Source organism: Lepidochelys kempii, chromosome 3 (assembly GCF_965140265.1).
Source record: "Lepidochelys kempii isolate rLepKem1 chromosome 3, rLepKem1.hap2, whole genome shotgun sequence".
NCBI classification, from domain to species: Eukaryota; Metazoa; Chordata; order Testudines; family Cheloniidae; genus Lepidochelys; species Lepidochelys kempii.
The window spans coordinates 76,207,708-76,234,565 of NC_133258.1; the positions used below are offsets into that span (position 1 = coordinate 76,207,708).

Consider the following 26,858-nt stretch of genomic DNA (forward strand, 5'->3'; position numbering starts at 1 on the left):
TTTTTTTTAATTCTGTTTGTTTGGAGCCTGAGTAGATCTCTCGCCATTTATTCAGACTTTGGTTTGTTCTGTTCTATTTTGGAGTACACTGTCTCAGGAGACTACTTCCCAAAACTTTACTCGTCGTGTGTGAAAGCCTGGCTCCACTGAAGCCAAGGTAAGTTTTGCCATTGACTTTAGTAAGGCCAGGATTTCACCCCGACCTTTAAAGGCAGAGGGGTACACTAAAGTGGACTTTCAAACCAAGCAAAATTCTGTAAACTCTTTAACTGGTCCAATTAACTAAACATTAGTGAAGCTATAGCACTCCTTTGGCAGCATTCCCTTAATGAGCACATTAGAGGCCATACTGTGCCCAGCTCTGTGTGGGTGCTCAAGAGAAGGGTAAAGATCGGGATTAAGAAGCCACACCCACCAAACACATTCATGTCTCTAAAACACACTGGGCTAGACTTTCTGCTACACCCTTCAGAAATTACAGCACAGAAAGTGCAGCTTGGCAGCAAAGGTAGCTTAAACCACCTGCACACTTCTTGGGGTCTACAGCCCTTGACATGAGTTAGAGCTTTCTTTTTACATTCCTAAGTGAACCCTATAAAAAAGTTTTAAGTGGTGTTTTGTTTGCAGGTTGCTTTAATAACTAAATTAAAGAAAGTTACCAGAGAATCCTCACTGGAAACAGAATGGTTTCCTGATGCCTGGATGGATTTTGCTAAGAATCATTTTAAGGTTTCCTTTCAATAAGATCAAATCAGGTTGCCAGATGGAATTACTCCATGTAGAAAGTCTGACCTACAGCAAAAACTGAACAAAGCTCAGATTATTTACTATGCTCCTAAACCATTGGCTGTTTTGCATCTCTCCCACATGAGATCTAATTCTATCAGTAAATACCACACATATTAAGTTCTAAAGCACAGTTATAAAAAGGCCAAGGCCAAGGTTGGCTATTTTGATGACACACAAAACAAAGCAAAACCGTCGTGCCATATTTGCGCTCAGGCAGTCTCAAAACTTGCTGGCACCTGCAGTTTAGCATATTTACTGCTGCGACCAGGAAGATTGATCACAGGAAGCCAAAGCTTCAGTTCAGCTAGAAAAATAAGAATCAGCTGTTTTCTATGAGCAGTTTGTCTGATAACCAACTTGACTAAACTGCGGGCATTTTCTCTTGAGTGAAGGACATTTTCATATTGGGGAGGATACAGTAATCACTCTAATACTTTTCAATTGTATTGGCAGATTAGACAGAAAGGGGTACACTGAAAAATACCTCTGATTTTGTGGGTAAAAATGACAGAAATCAGACAGCTAAATACATGATTATGCCCTTAACTCAGGTAGTTGTATGCATTAATACTCTTTTTCACCCACATCTGATGACATTGAAGGTAAAAGCTCCATGGAGAAAGAACACTTTAAAAATTTGTGTTAAACATCTGCTACTAAAAACAATTGCAGTTATCCCAGCTAGACTCATCACCATAGTGTCAAGGTGCTAGATTATTTTTGTAAAATAATTGACAACATATCTAGTATCTGGAAATGGGATTAGGATATTTTCCTTTGGTATGGGTGCAATACTTGTTATATTTATATTAATTAATTAAATCTAGTTAGGGATTGATTGTGGCTTCAAAGCACTGCCCCACAGGGAGCATGCACCCTTTACTACACCCGTCAAGAGGGTGCAGTGTGCACTACCTGCTTCAATCAGTCTGTTCTGCTGGCCAATGTTGGAGGTGAAGGGAGCATGGATTCATACTCTTCCTGCTCCTGCCCACCCTTTTTTGGGTAGTGAGGCTAATAGGTTTAAAGATGCATGAATGCAATGTAAATTGTTCTGTCCTTACAAACAGACAATATTTAAATTAAAAAGTCACATTATTATTTTTAAAAAATAAGGGCTGGATCCTGACCTTTATTTCATCCCCTTTGCACTACTTTAAGCCTCCCATTCTTGGCCTCCCTGCAGTCAGAGGGGACATACTAGGGCAAGAAAAGGCATGCCTGGAACACATGGCATTTCACTGACACAGAACCAGCTGAATAGGGTGACCAGATGTCCTTATTTTATAGGGACAGTCCCAATTTTGGGGGCTTTTCCTTATATTGGCACCTATTACCCCCCCACCCTCCACCATCCCAATTTTTTACACTTACTATCTGGTAACCCTACAGCTGAAGGACACCTGAGGGGCCATTATAGCTAGTAAAATTAGAGCAGCCTCAAGGTTGCTCTAATTTGTGCCAGGGACAAACTGGTCCTTTGCTGCTGCCAGGATCAGAGAGAGGGAGAGGTGGCAGAAGGCTACCTCTGCCTGCCCCACTTGCAAGTGCATGTAGTGACCTGAGCCTCTAGCCCTAAATTTTGAGGGGCCATTTGAACTTATATACCTGATTTTAAAAGGAGCCTTAACCTAGCTTTCCCTTTTGCACCTACAATTTCACTATGGTCACAAATAAATGTGGATGCAAGTGTTGTCTACCTGTTTGGATCTGAAAATTGTTCCTGTTGCATCCATATTTTTTTCACTTCCTCTTTCGTACTTATTATTTGTATCAGCAAAATGATGAGTACAAAATGGGAAGACTTTTCTAAAAAATAAGGCCCTAGAAATACTGAGCAGCAAGTGCTGACATCCTTCAAGCACTCAGCTGCCTACAGCATTCCCTCATTTGGGATCCAACCAATCAGCAGGTATATCTGCTAATAGGAGCCACCTTTTATTGCTGCCAGATTCCTAGAAACAGGTGACATGGTGCTTCTGGGAATTACATGAGAACACTGGATAATAGTGCTATGATATACTCATTCCCTGAGTTACAAGCCCTGGTTACCATAGAATAGCACCACTGTCTAATGGTAGGTATCATGTAACTTACAGAAGTTCTATACCACCTTTCAGACCATCTAAAAATGATTAAGAAAGTAAAATGTGGCTCTTACCACAGATGCACCAGCAAGCAGGCTGGATGCTGCAGAGTTGCCCCTGCGTGTTGTAATATTTCTAAAATACCTATAGTGGGATTTTTTTTCAGAAGCACTCAATGTTGACCTAACTCTGCTCTCATTGAAGCCACTGGGTTTTGTCTACACAGCATAGTAAGCCTGTATCTGTGTGACCCCCCTCCCGCCCCTGCAGAATCTGTGTTTCCAAGCCCAGGCGTGAGCTGCACTGGAAACCAAGGTTTAACAACCATGTGGGTGTGTCCATACTGCACTATGCAGCCCCAAGGCAGAACTTCAGCTTCTGTAGGCATATACCATCATATCTCAGAATTCCTAGAGCCCTTGCCGCCTCTAGCTGATTTAGGGCTTGGTTCATGGTGGGTTGTGTGAGACCTTGTCTGTCTATTCCTCAGGAGTCAACCGGAAGTGTTTCAAGTGGTTTTTAACTCACCGACACATCCAGCCAAGCCATTTTGTGTCCACACACTCCCAGCAGCTAGAGCCATCAACACGAATCCCTACCGGGTGGAAAAACTTCTCCATCTCATGTTGTCAGTCCTAGTTCTGGAATCAGTCAAAGCATCTGCAAGACACTGGTGGACATTTCAGTGGCTGGTTTTGACCTGCCACAGGAAACTTTCAGCGTGGAATGCTGCCTTGCCAACTGCGATCCAACTGCTCATGATTGTTATCTTAGCTGCATATTCTCCCTACTAGATCTGTGCTTCTGGAGCAGGGCCACAAATAAAGACTGGTGGGCTCATGTAATCATGAGGAACTGTACTGACCAGCAGTTGGTCCAGAACTTTCGCATAAAGAAGCAGACATTCCTAGAGGTTTGTGGTCAACTTGCCCTAACCCACATGCCTCTAATGCCATGAAATCCACATGAGGGAGGCCATGCTGGGCCAGAAGCAAGTCAATATAGCTATCTGGCAGCTGACTACCTTAAACTGCTACAGGTCTGTAACTAACCAGTTTGGAGTTGGCAAATCAACTGTGGGGGGTTGTGCAGAGGTTTATGAGGCACTCAGGACTGTGATGTACCCAAATAGGGTTGCCAACTTTCTAATCACAAAGAAACTGAACACTCTTGCCCTGCCCCCACCCCTTCACCATGCCCCGCTCCATCACTGAGGCCCCGCCCCCATTCACTCCATGCCCCCCCCACTCTCACTCACTTTCACCAGGCTGGGGATGGGGGTACAGGCTCTGGGGTGGGGCTGGGGATGAGGGCTTTGTGTACGGGAGGGAACTGTGGCCTGAGGCAGGAGGTTGCGATGAGGGAGGGTGAGGACTCAGGCTGAGGGTGGGGCCGGGGATGAGGGGTTTGGGGTGCAGGAGGGGGCTCCGGGTTGGGCCAGGGAGTTGAGGTGCAGGGAGGTGAGGGCTCCAGCTGGGGGTGGGGCTGGGGATGAGAGGTTTGGGGCACAGGAGGGGGCTGCTAGCTGGGGCAGGAGGTTTTGAGGCGGGGGTGAGGGCTCTGGCTGGGGCTGTGGGCTCTAGGATGGGGAGGGTAGGATGAGAGGTTTGGGGTGCAGGAAGGGACTTTGGGCTGGGGTGCAGGAGGGGGTGTGGGGTCCCAGTGGTGCTTACTGAGGCTCTGAGGAAGTGGCCACCTGGGCCCTGCGGCCTCTAGGCACATAGGCAGCCAGCTCTGCACGGTATGGGCTGCCTTCGCACCTGCAGGCTCCACCCCCCACAGCTCCCATTGGTCATGGTTCCCAGCCAATGGGAGCTGCAGAGCTGGCTCTACGGATGGGGGCAGGGTGTGGAGCCTCCCAGTCCTTGGCCACCCCAGGGCCTAGGAGCCGCAAGGACCTGGCAGCCGCTTCCGGGGGCAGTGCAGAGCCAGGACAGGTAGGGAGTCTGCCTTAGTCCTGAGCCCCCGCTGCACAGCTGACCGGACTTTTAACAGCCCAGTCAGCAGTGTTGACCAGAGCCATCAGGGTCCCTTTTTGACTGGGCATTCTGATTGAAAACCAGACACCTGGCCACCCTATACCCAAAGCTGGTGGGCATTACAAATGTTCCTGAAAGAATTTGCTGGTTTTGAGAAAATGGGCTTTCCAAACTGCTGGGGACAATGATGGGATTCATGTGCCTATTTTTTGCCCACCACCAGAAGTACATGAGTACATATACCTCAAAGGGTACTACTCCATCATTACGCAGACCCTGGTCATCCACAGGGGCAGATTCATGGACACTGGATGCACTAGCAGGATTCATGATGCCAGGATATTCTGGAGATTGGGACTTTACCTTTGTGGAGTAGCTGGAACATTCCCAGCAAATGGCGTTGTCATAAATAGGGGACTATACTCAACAGTGCAACCAAACAGTGTGCCTGTCATGACTGATGCCGGACTCACAAACACTATGGAAATCAGGGATGCTTTGTGCTCCCACATAGGGGGTTTGCATGCTCCTATGGATGAGGGGGAATAAAATGGTATTTGAAGTTGTGCTGTTTATGCGTTGGAGGTGGCTGTGGGATTTTTTAAAATATGTTGGTGCTACATATTATTAATTTTGTAAATACTGGCCATGTACTTCAACTCACACTTTATGATTTACTGTGATGACAATTATTACATTTTTATTATGAAATTTATTGAGCATAGGTAGGGGATGGCATTAAAGTTTGTGCCACCTTTAACATTTATTAACATTTAACATTACTTTAACATTTATTATTAATAAAACTAGCTATTGGAGTTTTGTTAGCAAATTCAATGCTTTATTTTACATTTGTATTTACATACCAGTCTGAGAATCAGAAAGGCTGACCAGCTGCAATCAAAATGTACAACACAATAACCAAACTCAGTGCCAAAACAATGAAAGGTGCATGTTGCCAAATGACATGGACAACTATTTCTCAGTGTCCTCAGTCTTTCTGTTCTCCTTGGAGTTTCTGGTACATTTTACAAGTGTGGGCCATGACTGAACTAGAGTGGATGAATGTTTAGGGTACATTTCTCCATTCTATGTGCTACTATTCATTGCCTCTGACACAATCCAGACAATCCCTGAATTGTCCAAAGACTGCATAGTCTGCAGGACACAAGAGTGTGGAAGGGACTCAGGGCATGGGGCAGGAGCTGAAGTTGGCTGTGGAGCCTGCAGTCTGGTAGCCATAAGCTCAAGTAATTGCTCAAATAGCTCCTTCTGCTGTACAATGTTGTCCTCCCTCAATCTGTAGTCATGCTCCATGAATCTCTCCGCCAATCTCTGCTTGCGCTAGGCAGCATCTCTCTCTCTCTTTCCACCCTTCTTGCATCTTTTGCCTTCTGATACTCAATCTGCTCCTTCTGCAACTCAATCTGCTGATTTGTTTTATCTACAATCTCTCCCATCAACTCATCTTGGACTCTTTCTCTCCTTGTCTGCACTAAGTGAGTCTGCTCCCCCAGACTCCTGGTGCTGTGTGTTTGCCCTGTGGAGGTGGAAAGGCCTTGAAAGGAAAATGAAGGAGCCCATTATTGTCTCACCTTGAGACAAAACTACATTTTCCACTCTATCAAAGGGGCTGGTTTAATTCACAGTCAAAATATGATATTTTTTATCCAAGGGCTTTATTTTATTCACACAAAAAAACATCAACCACTTCAGATGTCTTTTGGAGCAGCACTGAAAGCCATCACACACTGTGGTAAGATATACATACAAAATTCAATTGAAATGATTTCTCCTTCCCCTTTATTTATTTTTTTTCTGGAGTGGAGTGGAAGGGGAGCGGGGGGATGGACTTACAAAGGATTTAATCACTGACTATGGCTTTTTAATCCTTTCAGGCTGGGCAAGCTCTGGAGAACATTGACCTTCTGGATGTCCCCAAGTGGAATCATCAGAGAACCACTATTGGTCTATGCTAAGGAGATATTTAGGTAACTAGTGACTGACGACCAGCATATCGCAGAACGGAGGAGGCTCATGAGTTACAGAACTGGCCCTAATAAGTATTCCCTGCTCTTGGAGTTCCTACTTTGTGAGAAGTTTCTTTCATCACCAGGCAGCAAGGGTGAAAATTTATGGTAAAATCAAAAAGATACTGATTTAGCATGGAGACACAGTACAGCCTCCTTACTAGCACCCTGTGTTCAGGCATAGACCCAACTGACAATCTAGTGACTGCTAACACAGCCAGACAGCCAACTTCCACTGTAATTTGGACTCATATATTTAAGCCACCTAGGGACCAAATACACACTTCATTTTTGTTTGGACTCATAACCTGCAGATCTTGGGGACTGGTTTATTGGCTGCCTGGGACAGTGCAGGCATTGGTGATTTATAAAGTGTGCTGTATTAGATAGGAGGGGAATGCGAGGCTGTTAATTGAGGAGTTATACTTATTGAGGAGTTACACCACCTACTTATAACAAACAGCCATTAACTAGTAAAAAAATTCAGAACTGCTTGTTTAACTGTTTTCCTCATTTCACAGTGTCCATTTTAAATCCCATGGTGTCGGGTGGAACGTGAGGGAAATGGTGTGGGCTCCAGCCTGAATAGAAGCACACCAAACCCTATGGCTTGTGTTCATAACTTAATAGGGCCACAAGCTGGAAATCTCTCCCATCCACATATTAACAACAAACAGGGTGGCAGAAACTGATCAAGCTTCAGCTCTGACTCTGGTTCCAGTGCTTGCCCTGATGCCAGTTCAATGCAAGCGTTGACAGACACTCCAGACCGGATTCTGGTGACCCAGACTTGTGCTGCATCCACACTGCAAAAATGTCTGGACTTTGACCCACATCACTGTGGGACTCATACTCCAACCCACTCCCCTAACAGGATCCAGTGGACCAAGTCCAGAGGAGTTCCAGGCCCAAGTCAGACTGATTTCTGTGTGGAGGGAAGTGGGAGCTTGGGAGTCGAGTCACAGCCAGGGCTTAGTGTTCCATATAGACATACTTTGGGAGTTTTACCATGGACTTCAATGGGAGCAGAGTTTGGGCAATGATGAGCACATCAGAAAACCCAACACTTACTGTTTAAAAAAAATGAACATCTACAAAGAGAACTAAGGGTTGTTTGTGGAAAGTTTACACTTAAGGTTGTTTCCTCTCTTTGCATGTAGAACCAGCTACATTTTTTTAGATTTCAGAGAGCCAAACTGTGGCAAATACCAGCTGGTCCAAGTAGCAGGTGGTACTGAGTCTCAATACCAAATGGTGAGTTGTATAAGGTCTGGTATAGTCTTTAGGATGGTGCCACTGTAGTTGGTCTATTCCATTGGCTGTTGTGCAGAGCCCCACTTCTCCACCTGCCTCTGCTCCCTTTGGGGTGCTCTTTGACCCCCATACCATGCTAACAAAGTAGTCCTTGTGCTCCACAAACCATAGGGACTGCAGTTGTGACAGATCTTTGCATGGGCCACACAAAAAGGTAGGGGCATTTGCAGGCTTGAGGGTGCTGCCAGTGATTGGAAAAGCCACATTAAAGGGACAAACCACAGAAAATTAGTTGCTCTCCTATTAAAATAAATCAATATTTAGGTTTTAACAGGACAGTTGTAACTGCTCGAGCCACTTTGCTGAGATGATTTTGCAGCTTTAAAGTACCCCCTCAATTCACAGCCAGAGGTAAGAATATGGCAGTAAAAGGTCACAGAGTTCTCACAACTTTTGTTATTTGACTGTCTCATAATGTAGTAACCTAAAAAAAAAGTGCCCAAAATAACTAATGGGGCTACAGGAACTAAAAGCCCCACTTCCTCCTTACCAGCAGCCCTCATTCTCATGTCTCCTACTTTTCTAATGCAAGCAGATTTTCAACATTAAAAAATTGGGGGACCAGGGAGAGGTGTCCTGGAAAAGGATTTTGGTGAGGGATGAGAGAAGCTAATGGGGACAATGGAGGAAAAGAGCCCTCCTTCTTTCCCCAGCTCCTTAACTCCCCACCCCTCTTTCCACACTGAAAAGTTGTGACATTTTACAGTAAGAACAGGAGTGGATGAAACAGTGTCCACTCTCTATGACTGTCAGTTTTCTTCCAATTCCAGCATCTAACTTCTCTCTCACCCACTCCAAGGTAGCTCCTATCCTACCAGCTTCCACTCACCCACATCCCTTCAGCCACACATACCACCATTCACCCACACTCAACCCATCACCTCCTCCCAGCTACACAGTCCCTTAAATCTTCTAGACTACCTCCAACACAACACTCACTGCTCAAAACACCTCAGCCAACCACACCCAACATTTAGCTCCTCCCTCATACCTTACCTTAGAATATCCACCTTTCCTTCCCAACTTTATCATAGTTCAGAACCCTTCTCCCCAGCTCTTAAGTCCCCCCACAGCACCATACTTCAGGACACCTTCCTCTTCCCACCCTCCCCAAACTCACAACTCCTCCCATCTCATGCTCAGAAACCCCTCTTCCCCACCCTCAGGTTCTTTATCCTTCCACTCCAACCTTCTGGCTCAGAATCCTTCTTCCTCCTACTTGATACCCAGCAAATAAACCATTATAGAATCATTGAATCATAGAAGATTAGGGTTGGAAGAGACCTCAGGAGGTCATCTAGTCCAACCCCCTGCTCAAAGCAGGATCAACCCCAACTAAATCATCCCATCCAGGGCTTTGTCAAGCTGGGCCTTAAAAACCTCTACAGATGGAGATTGCACCACCTCCCTAGGTAACCAATTCCAGTGCTTCACCACCCTCCTAGGAGAAATAGTTTTTCCTAATATCCAACCTAGACCTCCCCCAGTGCAACTTGAAGATCATTGCTCCTTGTTCTGTCATCTGCCACCACCTTGAACAGCCTAGCTCCATCCTCTTTGGAACCCCCCTTCAGGTAGTTGAAGGCTGACATCAAATCCCCCCTCATTCTTCTCTTCTGTAGACTGAATAAACCCAGTTCCCTCAGCATCTCCTTGTAAGTCATGTTCCCCAGCCCCCAATCATTTTCATTGCCTTCCGCTGGACTCTCTCCAATTTGTCCACATCCTTTCTGTAGTGGGGGTCCCAAACTGGACACTATACTCCAGATGTGGCCTCACCAGTGCCAAATAGAGGGGAATAATCACTTCCCTCAATCTTCTGGCAATGCTCCTATTAATGCAGTCCAGTATGCTGTTAGCCTTCCTGGCGACAAGGGGACACTGCTGACTCATATCCAGCTTCTCATTCACTGTAATCCCCAGGTCCTTTTCTGCAGAACCGCCGTTCTCCAGAACAACCATTGCTGGGCTTGAAGAAGCAGAGGTAGCATGTGGAGATTGTAGCTGCAGGAAGCATGTGTCCCTAGATACTGTGCAACTAATCTTAATTACCCCCACAAAGGTTTGCAATAGTGCTTTCCCTTTGCAGCCTGCAGTCAACGCACTGTAGGGACTCCAGGTAAGGTGAGACAGGTGGACTGCAGCCACCAAAGCTTCCAGGGAGAGGGGAAGACCCAATCATACCACGAATTGGGCATTGGCAGTGGATGGAACTTCAGTACAGCAGCCATAATACAAATGCTAAACAGTGTGTATAATATTGCTAATAACTGGCGAGTTACTGATATGTCTCAGCCTCACCATATCCTAGCATCCAGTGGTCCTTGGTTTTGGTATTTTAAGTGGATTATAAACTGCAAATTATAAATGAAGAATAAATGTAACTATGCTTCATTTAGATTCAATGAATTTCAAAGGCACGTGCCAACAGTGCTATGTACCATTTCAATAAACTTTGTTCAAATATAAAGCCAATGGAATCCAATTAAGTAATTTCTCCTGTACATCCTTTAAATTCTTAGGTATTCATAAGCTGATTAAAATTCGTTCTTGAAAATGTTTCCATGTAAAGGATTGTCCTTTGCTTAAAAACTCATGAAACCAGACAAAAACTGCATATTGGTAACTATATTTTAAACCAAAAAAATCTTCACATAATAAATACATCTTATGCACATTAACTTCAAATTTACTTCAGAAAGCTATTTACAATATAAATAATTATAAATGGGAACACTTTGCAAGATATTGTTAACATAGCTAAATTGTGTTTCCTACATTACATTCCAAAGGAAAACTTCAAATTACAGATGTTATGCTACAATGTCACTAGAACCTATACATTGCAAGGCATGGCATTTGAAATGTTGGCAATCTTTGTCTTTTTTCATAAATATAATCCATTGGGTTTGGAGAGCTGGGGTTTGTTTGGTTTTTTTAAATATGCTGGTCAAAACAAATATGAACATGTCATTATTTCTGAAGTGCCTTTTTCTAGTTTTATGTGCTGAAATACTTACCATAGGGGAAAAAATTACAGTGCTTTAAAAGAACTTTTCCCCATTGACTTTGTTTATTTAGAAATGGGACTGCTGTACTGTTTTATGTGTTAATGAGATTATTTTGTGTGTTTCCAAACTTCCTACTTTTTTAGAGTCTAAGAGCAAAATCACATGCAGTCAAAATTTCAATAAATAAAAATGTTAAAAAATTGAATTTTAAACCCTAGAATCCTATGTTTACCATTTGAAAGGAGAGGTTAAGTAGTGGATACAACCAGCCAAAAAACCTTTGTTTCTTCCTATAATGCCTATATGTTTGATCTTTCCTTTCAAGTATAGTCTCATGGCAGGAGCCATAAATTAACCTTCTTTCAGAAAGGGGTGCATTCTTACCAGTTGGAGCCAAGATTTATCCACACAACCATTGTGTGAATGCACTGAACACCATAGTTAAATTTCCTCGCATGTAATTTTTCACTGTCAGACACTCCAAGGATGCTTTTGGGGAAAGGGAGCTGCACTGTCACTCATCATTCTGCAGAAAATTCTACTTAATTTTCCTTGTTCAAAATAATAATTCCCTTTGGAGCATTGAGCAGTAAAAATATTTTGCTAACCCATGAGCTCCGGGTGCCTTATTCACAACAAACTGAATGATGTATATGGTACCAGAGTAATAGTACAGCACTGTTGGGGTTATTTTTAAGTGCAGACACTCAGATTACTTAATAGCCATTTTTAATAAAACAATATATAAAATAGATGTTCTAGTTACCTGAATAGCACAGTCTGGATTACTTTGGGGCTAACCAGCTTGCGGATATGTGTGGAAATAAATTCCTCAACCCTGTTCTTACCGAAGTCAATAGCAAAACTTCCATTTCCTTCAATAGGAACAGGACACAACCCTATGCTGCTATGTGTACATTTAAGAGAATTCCATGGATAAACCTGAATTGAAATACTTTTGCTACCAGACAATAACCATAACTGCCTCCAAAATACCCACAACTGGGTCTGATCCTAGAATTGTTTGGTGAACAGGAACCCCAATTGAAGCCAAAGGGAACTTTCACGTGGAAGGTCTGAAGCCACATTCTGAGAGCCAGGAGTTAGTTGGACTTTGGCGCTACAATTAAAAGTTGGTGTTTCTGCAGCAGACAGTCAGCTTTTCCAGTGCATCCATGCCTTTGGCAGAAATACCACACAAGGCCATTTCCTGAACATTTTGGGGGCTTCTCAATACCTTTCGGATAAATGGTGGTTCAGGTAATCCTGAAAATTATTGAATAAGTGCTTCATGCCAGGAGAGATACAACTGAACTTCAGATAAGAGGAGGGCTTTGTGGAGTAAATAGTGTTGGATAAATAGGATTTTAAATGTACTACACTGAGTGGTAATACTTGTGGGAACATCATCAAAAAAATAAGTTAGCTACTCCCCAGAAGTAGCCAACCGCAAAATGTCCTTGGGCTTTGGCACCCGCCAATGTTCACCGCTGCCCACATTTTTCTAAACGTATTCAAAGCATGTATAGAAAAAACAATTTGCATTAGTAGTACATGCCATTTGGGGGGCATTTCCCTTTGCAGTTTTCATAGTTACATCTTCCAGGTGCACAAAAAAACTAGAGCCAAATCACAAGGAGCCAGATTCTGCTAGACTAGCACCTTACTCCACAAATATATCCATTGAAATCAATAGGACTGCTTGAGGAGTAAGGTTTCTTACTCTAAGTTAAGAATTTGTATAAGCTTGTGGCCTTAAACTTGTACACTATGCCCACTGAGTGCAACTGTATATAAATGAGAGACAGTTCCATTCTTTTCTTAACATCAAATAAAGACAGAGAAGGCCTAATCCACAGCCCACTGAATTCAATGAAAAGACTCCCATTGGATTCAACAAGCTTTTGATAAGGGTCATAAGCAGTTTGCAGTTTTATTAGCATATTCACTTGGTGTTATGTTTGTTGACATAATGCTATTATGATATAAAATGCTAGCATACTACAGTGCAATCAGTATAGCATTAGATGCACTTGTGGAACTGAAATATACCCTAAAATGTCTCAGATATAAAGTGATACCAATGACCTAATATGATACATTTGAAAAATATCAAAGCAAGTACTGTATCTTGTATTTTCAAATTTTCCAAAATTGCTCATCTATTTTTTTTAAACATACATTCCTTGAAGGATGTTGAGGATTTTTACATTTTATCACTGAGGTGAAGGGGGAGTTGAACTAAATATGAAGTTCATTAAAGTATGTCATACAATAAGCACTGATGTCATGAACAAGTGTAAGCTTTGTGCCCTACAGGAAAGTACATGTTATACCACTTGCAGTAATGAATGCTACAGTTAAGGTTGCAAACTGACTTTCATTTAGTATCAAGCAGGATATAGTGTGCTGCAGGTCCCTATGCTTACATAATAATTATACTTACAATTAATTTGTAATACTTTTTCAAAATCACATTAAAAGCTCCTTGCCAGCTTTGAAGTAAAGAGAAAATTGTTCCCTCCAAGCTGGCCCTTTAAGGGAGCAGAATGGCCAACCAGATAGCCCGTAACAGGCAAGTGCCTCCAGTCAATGACAATGATACACTAAGGAGGAGCAATAGTTGCTTCCATCTTGCATGGGGAATGAGCAAGTGTTCGTCTTACTTGTCTTACAACATGGCTGCAGGTGAAGGGCACCAGATCACTGTATTGATATTTTAAATATTATATTTATTACATTGCACCTTCCTGCATTTGCCATTTTAGTGAAATGAAACTATGGAAAATCTCAGCATAGGAGAAATTTAGTTTAACAATAGTTGTTTGGAAACTTTTATTCTATATGGGATCACAGTAAATAGTAACAGAGAATCTTTATTGCATAGCTTACTTGCTTTTTTTAAAATGAAGAATATATATAAACAAACTGTTAGAAGTACAGTCATTTATGAAGGTGCCTTTCATACTGTAATCTAGTATAATATTCATATTTACTTAGAGTCACCTTTGTAATGTACTGCAGTATGCCAAGGGACATATGATAGCATGTATTTCTATTCTGTTTTACTCAGCAAGTCACACTTTAATACTGTACAATGAGTCTCCAAATAAAAAGTTAAGACTATTCATAGGTGTAAACTAAATAAAGATGTACCCAGAACTAGACTTATCAAAAATACCCTCTCATTCCTAACTTTTTAGGAATATATAAAATCGTTGGGCTGAACGAAATCCATTTTGGTCCATCCACCCCTTTCAGTTAGCAGTTGTTAGCATTTTCCCCAACAGCATTAAATATTTGCCTTGTTTTTTATCTTTTTTAAAAATTATTTATACTAGCTGCTTCTGTTTATGACCTTTATAGTTCATTCAACTTATTAGGTTTCATTTAATATAATTCTCTCCAAATTTGTTTTGTTCTCATTTTTCCTTGGCTAACATTTAATGCCCTTTGGCTCTTATATCTGCTACTAATTCAAATAACCTTATACTGTTATCTCACCTCTCTTCTATGCAGAACTTTGCGCACATCAGTGACATTCCCTCTAAATCTTTCCTTTTCCAAAGATAACCCAGTTTATTTAAATACTTATTAGATCTCTTTCATTCTCTTTATCTTTCCGCTTTGTGTTCTGCTCTACCTTTTCTATTATGAGCTTTAGATAATAAAGGCCAAATTGTAACATCTTTCTCTTCTGGAAGAGCACAGTATCTTTCACTATGAATGATCACACTGAAGTCAAATGGGATTGCTTGTGATGTAAGAGTATCACAATCTGCCTCAAAGTGATCAGAACTGTATACATCAGTATTCCAAATTGGCTATGTGATTTTTTTTAGTTTTCAAGTAAATCTCTACTTGGTGACCCAGATTATTATTATTTTGCTACTGATTAGCCCTGCTTTGGAGATTGATACTTTTGTAATCTATCCAAACTCTCCGAGCAACTTTCTACTTGGTGGACTGTGTTTTATGACCATTGAAAGTAAACTTCCGTACATCTATCTCCTTTACATTACAAATTAAGCCATTCTGCAGTGCTCATCTCATTTTTATAACATCCCCCCTCCCCCTGGCCATACTCTAGGTTGGTATAATCAGGAGGGGCCTGGTCCAGCTCCCACTGAAATCATTTGAAGAAGGATTGTGCCAATGACTGTTACTATGATCTTCCCTAGCTGCCCTTTTAAGTGCAGGTGTTATATTAGCTCATCTCCAGCCCAACAGTATCTCCCTGATCATGAAGTTTTTAAAATATATTTACTTACCTCATTTGACACATCTCTTAATCTAGGGCAGGTCCATGCAGGCCCAGATGCTGTAGTCAGTCATCAGACACTGGGGTTTCTTATTCCCCATATTCTCTCAAGACCCTGATTTTTCCTGTAGTATCTTTTCTCTCTTCCCCTGGTTACTATATGACTGTTTCTGACATCTCTTCCCTATTTTCCTTTGTGAACAAGACAAGAATGTATGCTTTTTTTCAAAATCACACCCATCACTTCAGTCAACAGGTTACCTCTTCCAACTTTGAGTCCTTACAATCTCCTTCACTTTCTCAATGAGCCCAAAGATTTTCTCTGAATTTATCACAGTCACCCTGCAGTCTTCACTTTATCTGTCTTTGTCTCTTATATGATTCCATTAATATAGTTGTGTTTTATAGTCCTTACAGCCAAATTTCCAGTAATTTTATGCAATTCCTCCTATGGTTCTAACTCACGCCTGATTAGCTCAGCCACTTGGAACTCACAGCATATTTATTGTTACATGGTATACATCACTATATGAGATTAAACTAATTCATCTTGGACCACTCTCTATTTCAGCTCCTTTCCCCCCTTTCCCTTCACTAATTTGCTTCCCTTTCACTTTACCAGACATCTCATGCACTCATTCAGAATGTGATCACAGTTCAAAGTATCTTCCCATTACAATCATATATTCTCAAAACCAGGCTGAGAAATCCTCCCTTTCTGATTCCTTCTTTTAAATATTGCATGAGCAAGCAGTCCAGTAGCCAGTCATAACTATGTTGCTCAATTTATGTCGTTCAAGTCCAGCAAGTGTGTAAGTATGCGTGTGGCTATTCAAGAAAGTAATAATTCTGAAGATCTCTCTCTCTCTTTTCCTTTTGGCTAGTCCTGGACACTTTACACCACTAAGCAACATAACATGGCTAGAGTTTAACGAATAAACAAATCAGTTAATGTACCCATTTTATGTGTATTTTGAAAAGATATATGATCCACATTTTTGCATGTAAAGAATGCATAGCTGTTTTGGTGACTAAGACCTGTGGGGCACATGCAATTCAGAGAGTCGGCCCTTGGCAGTATTTTCATCAACTGACTCCAACACAATATGCATGAATTGCTCAGCTGGCCTGCCACAATGTGCTCCCAACACAGACCTCCTCTATCTTCTTTTCTATATAATGTGGCAGCAACTTTGACTTTAGCTCCATTCACTATAACCCTGAATGCCAATTCCTTTTTTTTTTTTTTTTTTTTTTTTTTTTACAGTAACTCACTCATCCCCAGTACTTTAGGTTATTCTCTCTAGTGCAGTGTGGTATATCAAATGCTGGTAACAACAAGGGCATTAAAACTTATATATCTTCCAATTATATTTCAAAGATTTTTTTAGAGCACAAAATATTTTAGAAAAAACATCAGCTTCCATTGGTTATTATAACAGATGTCCCCTTGTGTCCTTGTGCTGGATCTTGCTGCATCCTTAAGTGAGAAGTCACATCAAAGTGTGATCCATTACAGCCCAAGGAATAGTTTCTAATGGTTTCACTGTCATATAGATGCTCCAGAGCATATCCAGTTAACGTGTAAGCATGCTTGTCAAAGTACTGCCTGTGTGAGGTGTAATAATTTGGAGAAGCTGCTGGATGGTCCCCTGTGGCTTGATGAGGGGACATGTCTGAATGCAGGTAGTCTTTAGCTAGTATCAAACTAGATTTAGAAATGCGGTCGGAATTTGGGCTGCTTATCCTAGACAATGTTGTGGGGCTGTTGTCATAGTCATTTTCATGTGGGCTCATAAGCTTTCCATCTCGTTGCTGGACGTGTTCACAAGGAGAGGTGTTGGCAACTGTAGGAACACGGCAGACATCCCCTGTCAACTGTTGTGGCTGGTAGTTTGCAAAACAAATAGAGTGCTTTTTCCCTGCTCCATTAATGGAGACCAGCTGATCAGGGGTTGTTTTCTGTAACTGAAGCCTGTTTTCTTCCTCTTTAATCATTTGTTGGGTAGCTCTTATTAGCGTTTCAATTTTGCTGGGCTCATGTGGACTACTTTGATACTGCTCAGTACGGTATCGGTCTCCTGATTCACTAGCAGAACCAGGATCTGGGGAGCTAACAACACTGTCCTCATCCCAGTGTCCTCTCCCTGCAGAACAGATAAAGAAAGGGAACAAGTCATCAGTTTTGTTTTGTATGTGGATCTCAGAAAGAAGGTAAACAATCTAAAGTCCTCTTTTTAATGCAATGATGGATTGTGTTGGTCTTTCTGGTTATTGTTTGCTTTACAGTATCACCTGGAGACCCAAACTGAGATAAGTGCCCCATTGTGTATAAAAGACAGTCAGTCCCTGACACAAAAAGTAGACAAGAGTCAATGTAAGTACTATTATCTCCATTTTTCAGATGGGGAACAGAAGCAAAGGTTAAGTGGCTTCCCCGAGGTCACAAAAGAAGCCCAGAGAAGAGCCAGGAATTCAAAACAGGTCCCTGAAACCCAGTCAAGTGCTTTAACCTCAAGACCATTCTTCCTACCACATAAGTGTTGTTCTCAAAATAGGCCAACTGAGCTAATTGACCCAAATATATGTGCTTGAGCTCTTAATGCAATATTTCTTCTGCAAAGGATATAAAACATCAGTTGGGCACAAAACTGCAATTCAGACTTTCTGAGTTCTAGTCCTGGGTCTAACGCCACTAGCCTTGATTTGACCAATGTACATTTACCACCCTCACCTGTAATATGCAGGTAATGCTACTTCTTCAGAGGGGTGATCTGAGGAGAAAGTCTGCTTGATCAGATTTTGAACCTAAAGTCCTGATTTTCAATGATGGTCTGTAATTTTGGGGTGTAATTAGCACCTCCAGTGAATGACAAGTACAGCTGGCAGCACTTGGCTGTCTAAGTACCTCTTTGCATCGAGAAAATCAGAAAGTGGATTGAGGCTCATCTGAAAATCAGGCCCACAAAAGGCTATATACATTTTTATTCTTCTTCTTATTATTATTAGACTTTGCCCTTTTAACCCCTTCTGTGCTTTAAGATGTCGGTAAAGTATATTATGAATCCAGACACTGGGTTTTTGTGTGGTCTTACATACCACATTATACATGCTGCCTGGCAATAAAAAAGAGAAACAACAAAACAGTTGCCTTTGTGTTCATAGATATAGCAGTTAGCGCTGAACTTAGTTTTGTAATGCAAGAATATTTGTTGTCTCAAACCTTTAGAATAGGAAATTTAACCGTGCTTACCTGAAGTTTCCCTTTCTTCAAGTAATAAGGCCCACAGATCTGCTACAGGGAGCATTCAAGTCAGCATGCAATGGAGTGGGTGGAACCAGACCCATCCATCACTGGCAGGAGGGGAGTAGCCCTACCCCTGAAGAACCTAACAACTGAAAGAATTTCCATAGCCACGGAGGATAATACCCAACTACAGAGACAATATAATAATGGAACTGGTAAAACACCTGCTAATATGCATGTCCATTGCAGAGCCCAAGGAGGACTTCTGCAAATTACTGAATGCTATGTTTTGCCTCAGCTTATATAAACAATATTGTCTGGTTGGGAGGGCAGGATCTGTGGACCTTTATTACTCAAAGAAAGAAAATTTTCAGGTAAACACAGATAAATTTTTCTATTCTTCTTTGTATTAAGGTCCACATATCTGTAAGAATGGGATGTCATCACCAGTGTGCCTCTAGCGTGGGTGATAAAGTTAATAACTGTGGGCAAATATTATATACACTCCACTCTCAGCACATAGCTGGGATACTGTGCTGTGGAGCACTGCTGAAGGCAACATCAGTTAGCTGTATGCCCATCACCATAGTATCCAAGCACCTCACAAATATTAATTTATCCTTAATATACACTTCCGAAATAGGGAATTATTATTTATCTGTACTGCAGCAGCACCCAGAGGACCCAGTCAGGATTAGGACTCCATTATGCTGGTCACTGTACAAAGAATAAAGAGAAGATAGTCCTATCTCAAAGTTCTTAACATTAATATCCCCATTTTATAGATGGGGAACTGAAATTTAGCAAAATTACCGACCAGATTCTGAGCAGCCCCTTATCTCCCAAATGGGCCCATTGGCTTCACGTGGATGCTTATGGAGAAAGCCTTCAATGTGAGTGAAGGTATCAGAATTTGTCCCAAACGGATTATTTGTGTAAGTGTTCATCCTCAAGGGTAAGTGGCTCAAAATCTAGCCCTAAGTAACTTGCCCGAAGTCACACAAGACGTCTGAGAGTTTTTCTCTGCCCAAGACGACAGTACCTTTGCCTTTTCTGGTTCTTACTTGTTTAGAAAAGACTTGGTGGATATACTATCTGTCATGGCCAATATACGCACATTGTTCATGGAGAGAATCAGTTGCCTATGTCCATAACAAATAGTTCTGAGTTCTCATGCTGTACATCTTCTGTCAGGGCCATGTTCCCTGGATTGTCTGTGACCCCTCAAAGAAGTGCCCTATTCTTCCAGGCTGGCAGCATTGTCATAACTGTGTCTGATTTATGAAGCACTTTTCCCACTTTCACTGATGGGTGGGATAATTTGGAATATGGAAGGGACTGAAGAAAATTCTGGAGAGTTCTCAGTTTCTCTGTGGTCCACTGTAGTGTATCTATGCACAATGCTATCATGCCCAGGAGGAACATGAATGACTGTACTAGAGGCACTGTAGTACAACTGACTTCCTGTATGAGTGTTTACAGTTTGTCTTGCCACTCCTCCAAGAATATCACCCTATGCTTATTTGGAATCCAGATCTTACACTGAGCATCTAGGATCACTTTAGCTCTGGATGGGACCCTGAGGAAGGGATAAATATGGTTCCCTTCTTGTTTGAGAGCTATTATTAGGACCATTAGTGTCTTTGCACACTATCCAAAAGGTAAGGACTTGTGTTGGAAGTGATGTTATCCTTTGACATAGCATGATAACTTTCTGTGGGATGGTAATGGTAGAATATGGACTTATGTACCTTTCGGCTACAAGCAACAGAAAATTATTGCTGATTATTGCTAGGATGAATTTCAGAGTCTCCATCTTGAATTTCCATTATTTTTAAATGTGTTCAAATGTTTAAAATCCAGCACTTCGCTGCTTCTGCCCAATCTCTTTATAACTCTTTTTGAACAGGATGGAGCATAGGTCTTTGCCCTCCTCGTAAGAGGAGACTGATTCTATAGCCCCTTATCTATACGGAGAAGGTGTAAATAGCTTTTTCCTCTCCCATTTCTTTCCTGGAAAGGTTGAGTTAGAGTAGAAAATGAATCGGTGTCTAGGTCTCTTATGAAATTCTGAGTATCTCTTCTGGAGAGGTCCAGGACATGTTTATCCAATATGAACAGTGGCCATTGTTCTGCACACTGGAAAGGATATGATATTAAGGAGGCTGGATATTGTCTGATAAACTACAACTTCCTCCAATCTGTTCTTTCTCTCTCTACTGTACTGGTTTTCCCTCTAGTTGTACAAAGAAAGGCTTTTTAATATTTGAAATGTGGCTTTTTCTCTCTTCTTTACTGCCTGCCAAAGGCTAATGTTCTTTTGTCTTCTCCAAATACTCTACTCGCCCACCCCACCCCACCCCGGGAGTTTGTCAGTTCTCCAAAATGCATTCTGAGAGAGTATTTTGAAACACATGAGAGATGTTCTCTTGCACTTGTGCTTTCTACAAGGGAAACCAGAAGCAGAACATTGTATTGTAACCTATTGTTCTTGCTGAGAAATGTAGTGCATCAAGTGATGCATCTAAAACCAATTCTGTCACCAAGAAGATTTTTCAGACAAAGGGCCCTAGACCACAAGTTTCGTTGGTCTTGAGGAGAATGAGATGCTAAAACATCGCAGGCAAAATATTTGGAGGCAGTTGAAGCCCTCAAGGTTGGCCAAACTGGCCTCATAATTTCTTCTAAGGCATGAATCAACTGTCCAGTCCACAGAACCCTTGGAAGAAAATCCCCCTTTGTGGGGATCGCTGTGTCCTTTACAAGAAAGAAAAGAGCTGAGTTCATTTGGGGGAGAAACACCACGTTTTATGTAGACAAAGGTACTTTTTAGAACCTTTTGTCTTGTTTGTTTTAACCTTTCTTGGCTTTGGAGGAGACACCCATTTCTCCTTAGTGACATCCTCCAGGGCTTCATGAAGAGGGATGTATGGTTCCAGTTTAGATCCAGATGAGAAATATTGTGTAGTCTTTTCTGAGGAGATACAAGAGGTTGATTCCAGTAGTTTGGAAGTATCTTTCCTTGACTCCTTCCGTGCTCTGATCTTCTGATGCTGATCTTTGTGGAGTAGATGTGGAGTTGCCACTTGCTATTTCTCCAGCATGGCCTGCCCTGGCACAAGAGGCCTAGGTGACTCCTGCCTGGAATGAACCATTACTGAGGAGCCTGCCCACAAAAAGAGGGGAGAAGTGTAGAAGGCACATTAATTTTGCTTTCCCCTTCTTGCTTTGACCACCATTATTAGCTTGTTATGGGTGACAATGCACTGTCACCACTCAAGTACACCTCAGAAAGAGAGAAGAGAAAAATCACATTCTTACCCAAAGAAGCAGCTCTGGAAGCAAAGTTCAAATGTTTTAAGTCCAGTCAGTTCAAAGGGGGGTTGTTTGGGGAAAGACTGATGCTCTGTAGTAGTGTGGTTTGGAACTGCCTGTCTGCAACTGTGGAGGCAGAATTAAACTGGTAGGTTCTTCAGAACATGGGGCATTCCCTTCCTGATAGTGACGGAGAGGTCTGGTTCTGCCCCCAAAGCTACATGCAGGCTGAAGATCCACTGTAATAGATCTGTGGAGCTTCATACAATGAGGAATTGGCTCCATGTCTAGTTGGCAGCCGGTGTCAAGTGGAGTGCCCCAGGGGTCGGTCCTGGGGCCGGTTTTGCTCAATATCTTCATAAATGATCTGGAGGATGGTGTGGGTTGCACTCTCAGCAAATTTGCAGATGATACTAAACTGGGAGGAGTGGTAGATACGCTGGAGGGCAGGGATAGGATACAGAGGGACCTAGACAAATTGGAGGATTGGGCCAAAAGAAATCTGATGAGGTTCAATAAGGGTAAGTGCAGGGTCCTGCACTTAGGACGGAAGAACCCAATGCACAGCTACAGACTAGGGACCAAATGGCTAGGCAGCAGTTCTGCGGAAAAGGACCTAGGGGTGACCGTGGACGAGAAGCTGGATATGAGTCAGCAGTGTGCCCTTGTTGCCAAGAAGGCCAATGACATTTTGGGATGTATAAGTAGGGGCATAGCGAGCAGATCGAGGGACGTGATCGTCCCCCTTATTCGACATTGGTGAGGCCTCATCTGGAGTACTGTGTCCAGTTTTGGGCCCCACACTACAAGAAGGATGTGGATAAATTGGAAAGAGTCCAGCGAAGGGCAACAAAAATGATTAGGGGTCTGGAACACATGACTTATGAGGAGAGGCTGAGGGAACTGGGATTGTTTAGTCTGCGGAAGAGAAGAATGAGGGGGGATTTGATAGCTGCTTTCAACTACCTGAGAGGTGATTCCAGAGAGGATGGTTCTAGACTATTCTCGGTGATGGAAGAGGACAGGACAAGGAGTAATGGTCTCAAGTTGCAGTGGGGGAGGTTTAGGTTGGATATTAGGAAAAACTTTTTCACTAGGAGGGTGGTGAAACACTGGAATGCGTTGCCTAGGGAGGTGGTGGAATCTCCTTCCTTAGAAGTTTTTAAGGTCAGGCTTGACAAAGCCCTGACTGGGATGATTTAATTGGGGATGGGTCCTGCTTTTGAGCAGGGGGTTGGACTAGATGACCTCCTGAGGTCCCTTCCAACCCTGATATTCTATGATTCTATGAATTATCTGAAGCATCTGGAATAAAAGTTAAACTAACAAACAAATCAAAACCAAGCTCTATTTTCAGCTTTTTTTGATTGTCTGTGGTAAAAAAGTGATAAATATATTTTTATCATATCTGTAAGAACTACACTATATCCATAAATAATATTTTACATTTCACCATGAGCATGATCACCAACAATTATAACATGAGAAATTGATTTTTTATATATATATGTCTGTAGCTACTGTGAAATCAACTCACACATCTCTGTTCTCATATTAGAAAGAAAAAGCTAGCTGAACTCATGAATGTCAGCATTAGGGAGCAGAATACAAGGAAGTGCCATAGCTTATCACAAAGAGAAAGCCGCAGAACAGTACTAACCAAAGCAAATTAGAGGCCTCTATTCTTCCTTCTCTTTCTTTCAGACTGTATTTCCTTGAATCTGCTATTTCATTTTCTCTCTCCGCATAATTTTTTTCTTATTGGAATGAAACAGTACCTTTTCTTTCTGAACTTATAATGCCAGATGCTAAAAGTCAATGGAGCTATGCCAATTTACAAAAGCTGAAGATTTGGCCCTATATAAAGTGCTATCATGGGTTCTTTAGGTAATACCTAGTGGTGCAATCCAGTTCTTTTTTCAATATGCACAATTACTGCAACAATGGACTGCCACAAATAGTCTATAATTATCTCTATGCTTCTCATGGCTTTTTTTTTTTTTCGCTAATTTGTATATGAAACATCTGCAGCACAAGGTAGGTTGTGATGGATAACCCTCAAAAAGTTTGGAAGTACAATTTGGTTTGGATAAGCACCTGGTATTCTGAGTGTTTATGTGAATTTTATCTAAACCTCTTGACTCTATCAAATCAAGATCAGGGTTTCTTTTGAAGTTTCCAATACTCCTTGCCTTTACTCTGGCTGGAATTACTTGGAAGAAACTCTTCCTTGGGTTTTTTATCCAGCATATTTACTTCTAGTCCAAGACAGGACCAGTGGAAGGGATCAAAACTTTAAAAAGTAAAAAAAAGAGGGGGAAAAAATATCTCCAATTTTTTTCAAACTTCAAAACATATTAAATTTAGGTTTGGTTCTGGATAAAAGTTTGGGTTAGTTCTTATTCTATCCAAACTTGCACAGCCTTCACTCAAGGTAATAAAATACGTATGCTAAGAGCACTTCTTCACATGTTTGCTATGATTTCACTTATTATGTGTTCCTAACTAAATTTCACATTTAAAAAAATATGGAACAAATAGAATATTTTATTATTTAGGCGAGATCATCAAAACCCAGACTTGCACCTTTACAACTCCCAGTTCATACACATGAACCCTGACTTGAGCACACACATCAGGAATCACATGTATACAAGTCAGGCATGTTCAAGTCAGTCCTTTGAAATTCTGCCTCTATACTGCAATACCATCATTTCAGCAATTATCTCTTACCATGTATTCTGTGAACTGAAGTGATGTGGGGCATGCTGTTTTCATATGCTTCTCTGCTTTCAGGGGAAGTTTTTGTCAGGGGCAATGCTGAACGAGAACCCCACCAAGTATCCCTTCCAGGCTGTGGTGTGCCCAGGAAATATCTACCAGCCTCACACCTGCCTCCTTCACAGGCCTGAGTATGGAAATGTCTATCATCGGTCAACCTGGAATGGTCAAGTGCAAAACCATAGCAGAGAGAGCTGCGGTCTGAGTACTGTCTATAGGCACAGGAGACGTCATGGTGTTGAGAGCTCGGCCTTTCAGCAGGTTCCATTAATTGTGGAGAGGCAGTATCAGTTAGTGGACTTCCACCCCATTGGCTCTCATGGTCAGATTCAGATCTTTCTGTGTGAAATCCAGAATACTGTAACACAAAAGGAAAGGCAGAAGCATAACTAAACCAGAACAAGACACCATAAGCAACTAGACTGGGGGAAAAGGTTGCTCTTCTTCTGATGGGGACACATCTCACAGTCTTTTCCTGTACAGCATTCTGTGATGAGCCCATACCCAACAAGGCAGACATTAGAAAAGTCTGAAAACATTCCCCTCTCCCCTTTAAAAAGCCCTCTTATGACTTGTAAAGTCTAGCTCACCAAATTCAACACTGATGTTCAATAGTTCAATACTTCAGCTCCCTTCTTCCATTCAAAAGCAATTTTAAAATGGATTGAAATAACCTCTCGCCCTGGACACGCGCTCATCTCCAAACCAAAATTGAACCTGTTTTGAAATTCCTATTTCATGATCCCTATCCCTTCCACATATCTCGCTTTCTCACCTGTGGTGGCAGGTCTTCTCAGAGTTTCCTTTCTCACCCACTGCTGATGGAAAGGAAGGTTCCGGGGCACTCAGGGATTTCAAAATACTGTGGAGAAAAGCTCCAGAGTGCTCCTAAATTTTAAAGCAGTGGATCAGCAGGACCCCAAAGGGTTACACTGCCCTCCTGCATGAAAGCAAGGAAACAAACTACTGGAGACTATTTACCAGAAGCGGAGACTATTTACCAGAACAGGGGAAGAGGGTTATCTGGTCACCCCCACTTGAGAATAGTACTGAATCGTGGGGGAGGAGAGCACAAAAGGCAGACAGAATCAGGACCTGTCAAGGAGGAGCAAGATATATGGGGCCAGTTGGAGCAAGGCTTGTGCTTAGCGAGAATTAAAGGTAATGCTACATTTAGGATAAGCATATGAATTTCTGGATGCTTTTCTGAAAAAGTAATGCTTATTATAGCTTATGTATATTTCTATTAATTTGTGCCATCAAAATATATGGATCATTTTCTTACATCAGCTATACCCAAGATCATGGAGTGGGATGGGACCAAACATGCAACTCTCATCTCTCTAGTACTGCATATCAATGCCACAAATTGTAAGTTTAAAAAGAAAAAAAAAAGAGGGAAAAAAAGATCTCCAATTTTTTTCAAACTACAAAACATATTAAATTTAGGTTTGGTTCTGGATAAAAGTTTGGGTTAGTTCTTATTCAATATGCTTAAAAGAACCTGTAATTCTCAACTCCTCTCACTCTCCCGGTAAATACCCAGTAACCTTTTCTTTTGGTACAAATCAAATCTCTTTCCTAAAAACATAAGCTACCATCTCTTTCATTAAACTGAGTTGCTATGAAACTCTTCATTATCAAACAGAATCAAGGTCAATGCACTTACCAATCAAAACTACTGACCATATGTTTAACTTCAGGAAAGTTAAACCATCTGTGCAACTCCAGCAGTGGAACTATTTGGGTAGGAAGGGGGGCAGGGTTGTGTGTGTGTTTTTAATTGCTTATTTCTGCAGCATTTTGAGTTATGAACTTTGTTTGCTGACAAAAAAGGCTAATATGAGTCTAACCGAGAAATGATAGCAGCTTTGCATAGGCCAATCATGTTTTGTTATTTGTTCACAAAAGAAAATTCAATGCAAAAAGACCTACATACAGACTTACGGGCAGAAGATATGCGGGGTAGAGTAAAGACTAACAGTCCAGTACAACCCTATTTATCTCTCAGTCTTAGGAGACACCAGACCCTTTCAGATATATA

General features: G+C 41.8%; 1 protein-coding gene across 6 annotated transcripts in view; it reads right to left on the bottom strand.

The window, feature by feature from the left end:
* SIM1 (SIM bHLH transcription factor 1) overlaps positions 1 to 26,858 on the bottom strand; it is an 87,020-nt gene that overhangs the window by 11,732 nt on the left and 48,430 nt on the right. For 5 of the 6 annotated variants that reach the window (XM_073336856.1, XM_073336858.1, XM_073336860.1 and 2 more), the window contains 2 exons: positions 24,767 to 25,172; positions 10,926 to 17,618 (listed from right to left, as the gene is read on the bottom strand). In XM_073336856.1, the coding sequence (XP_073192957.1) occupies positions 16,888 to 17,618; positions 24,767 to 25,172 (1,137 nt within the window). In that variant the 3' untranslated portion in view covers positions 10,926 to 16,887. Of the gene's footprint in view, positions 1 to 10,925; positions 17,619 to 24,766; positions 25,173 to 26,858 lie in introns of those variants that run through there. The other variant, XM_073336862.1, reaches the window with a different exon arrangement.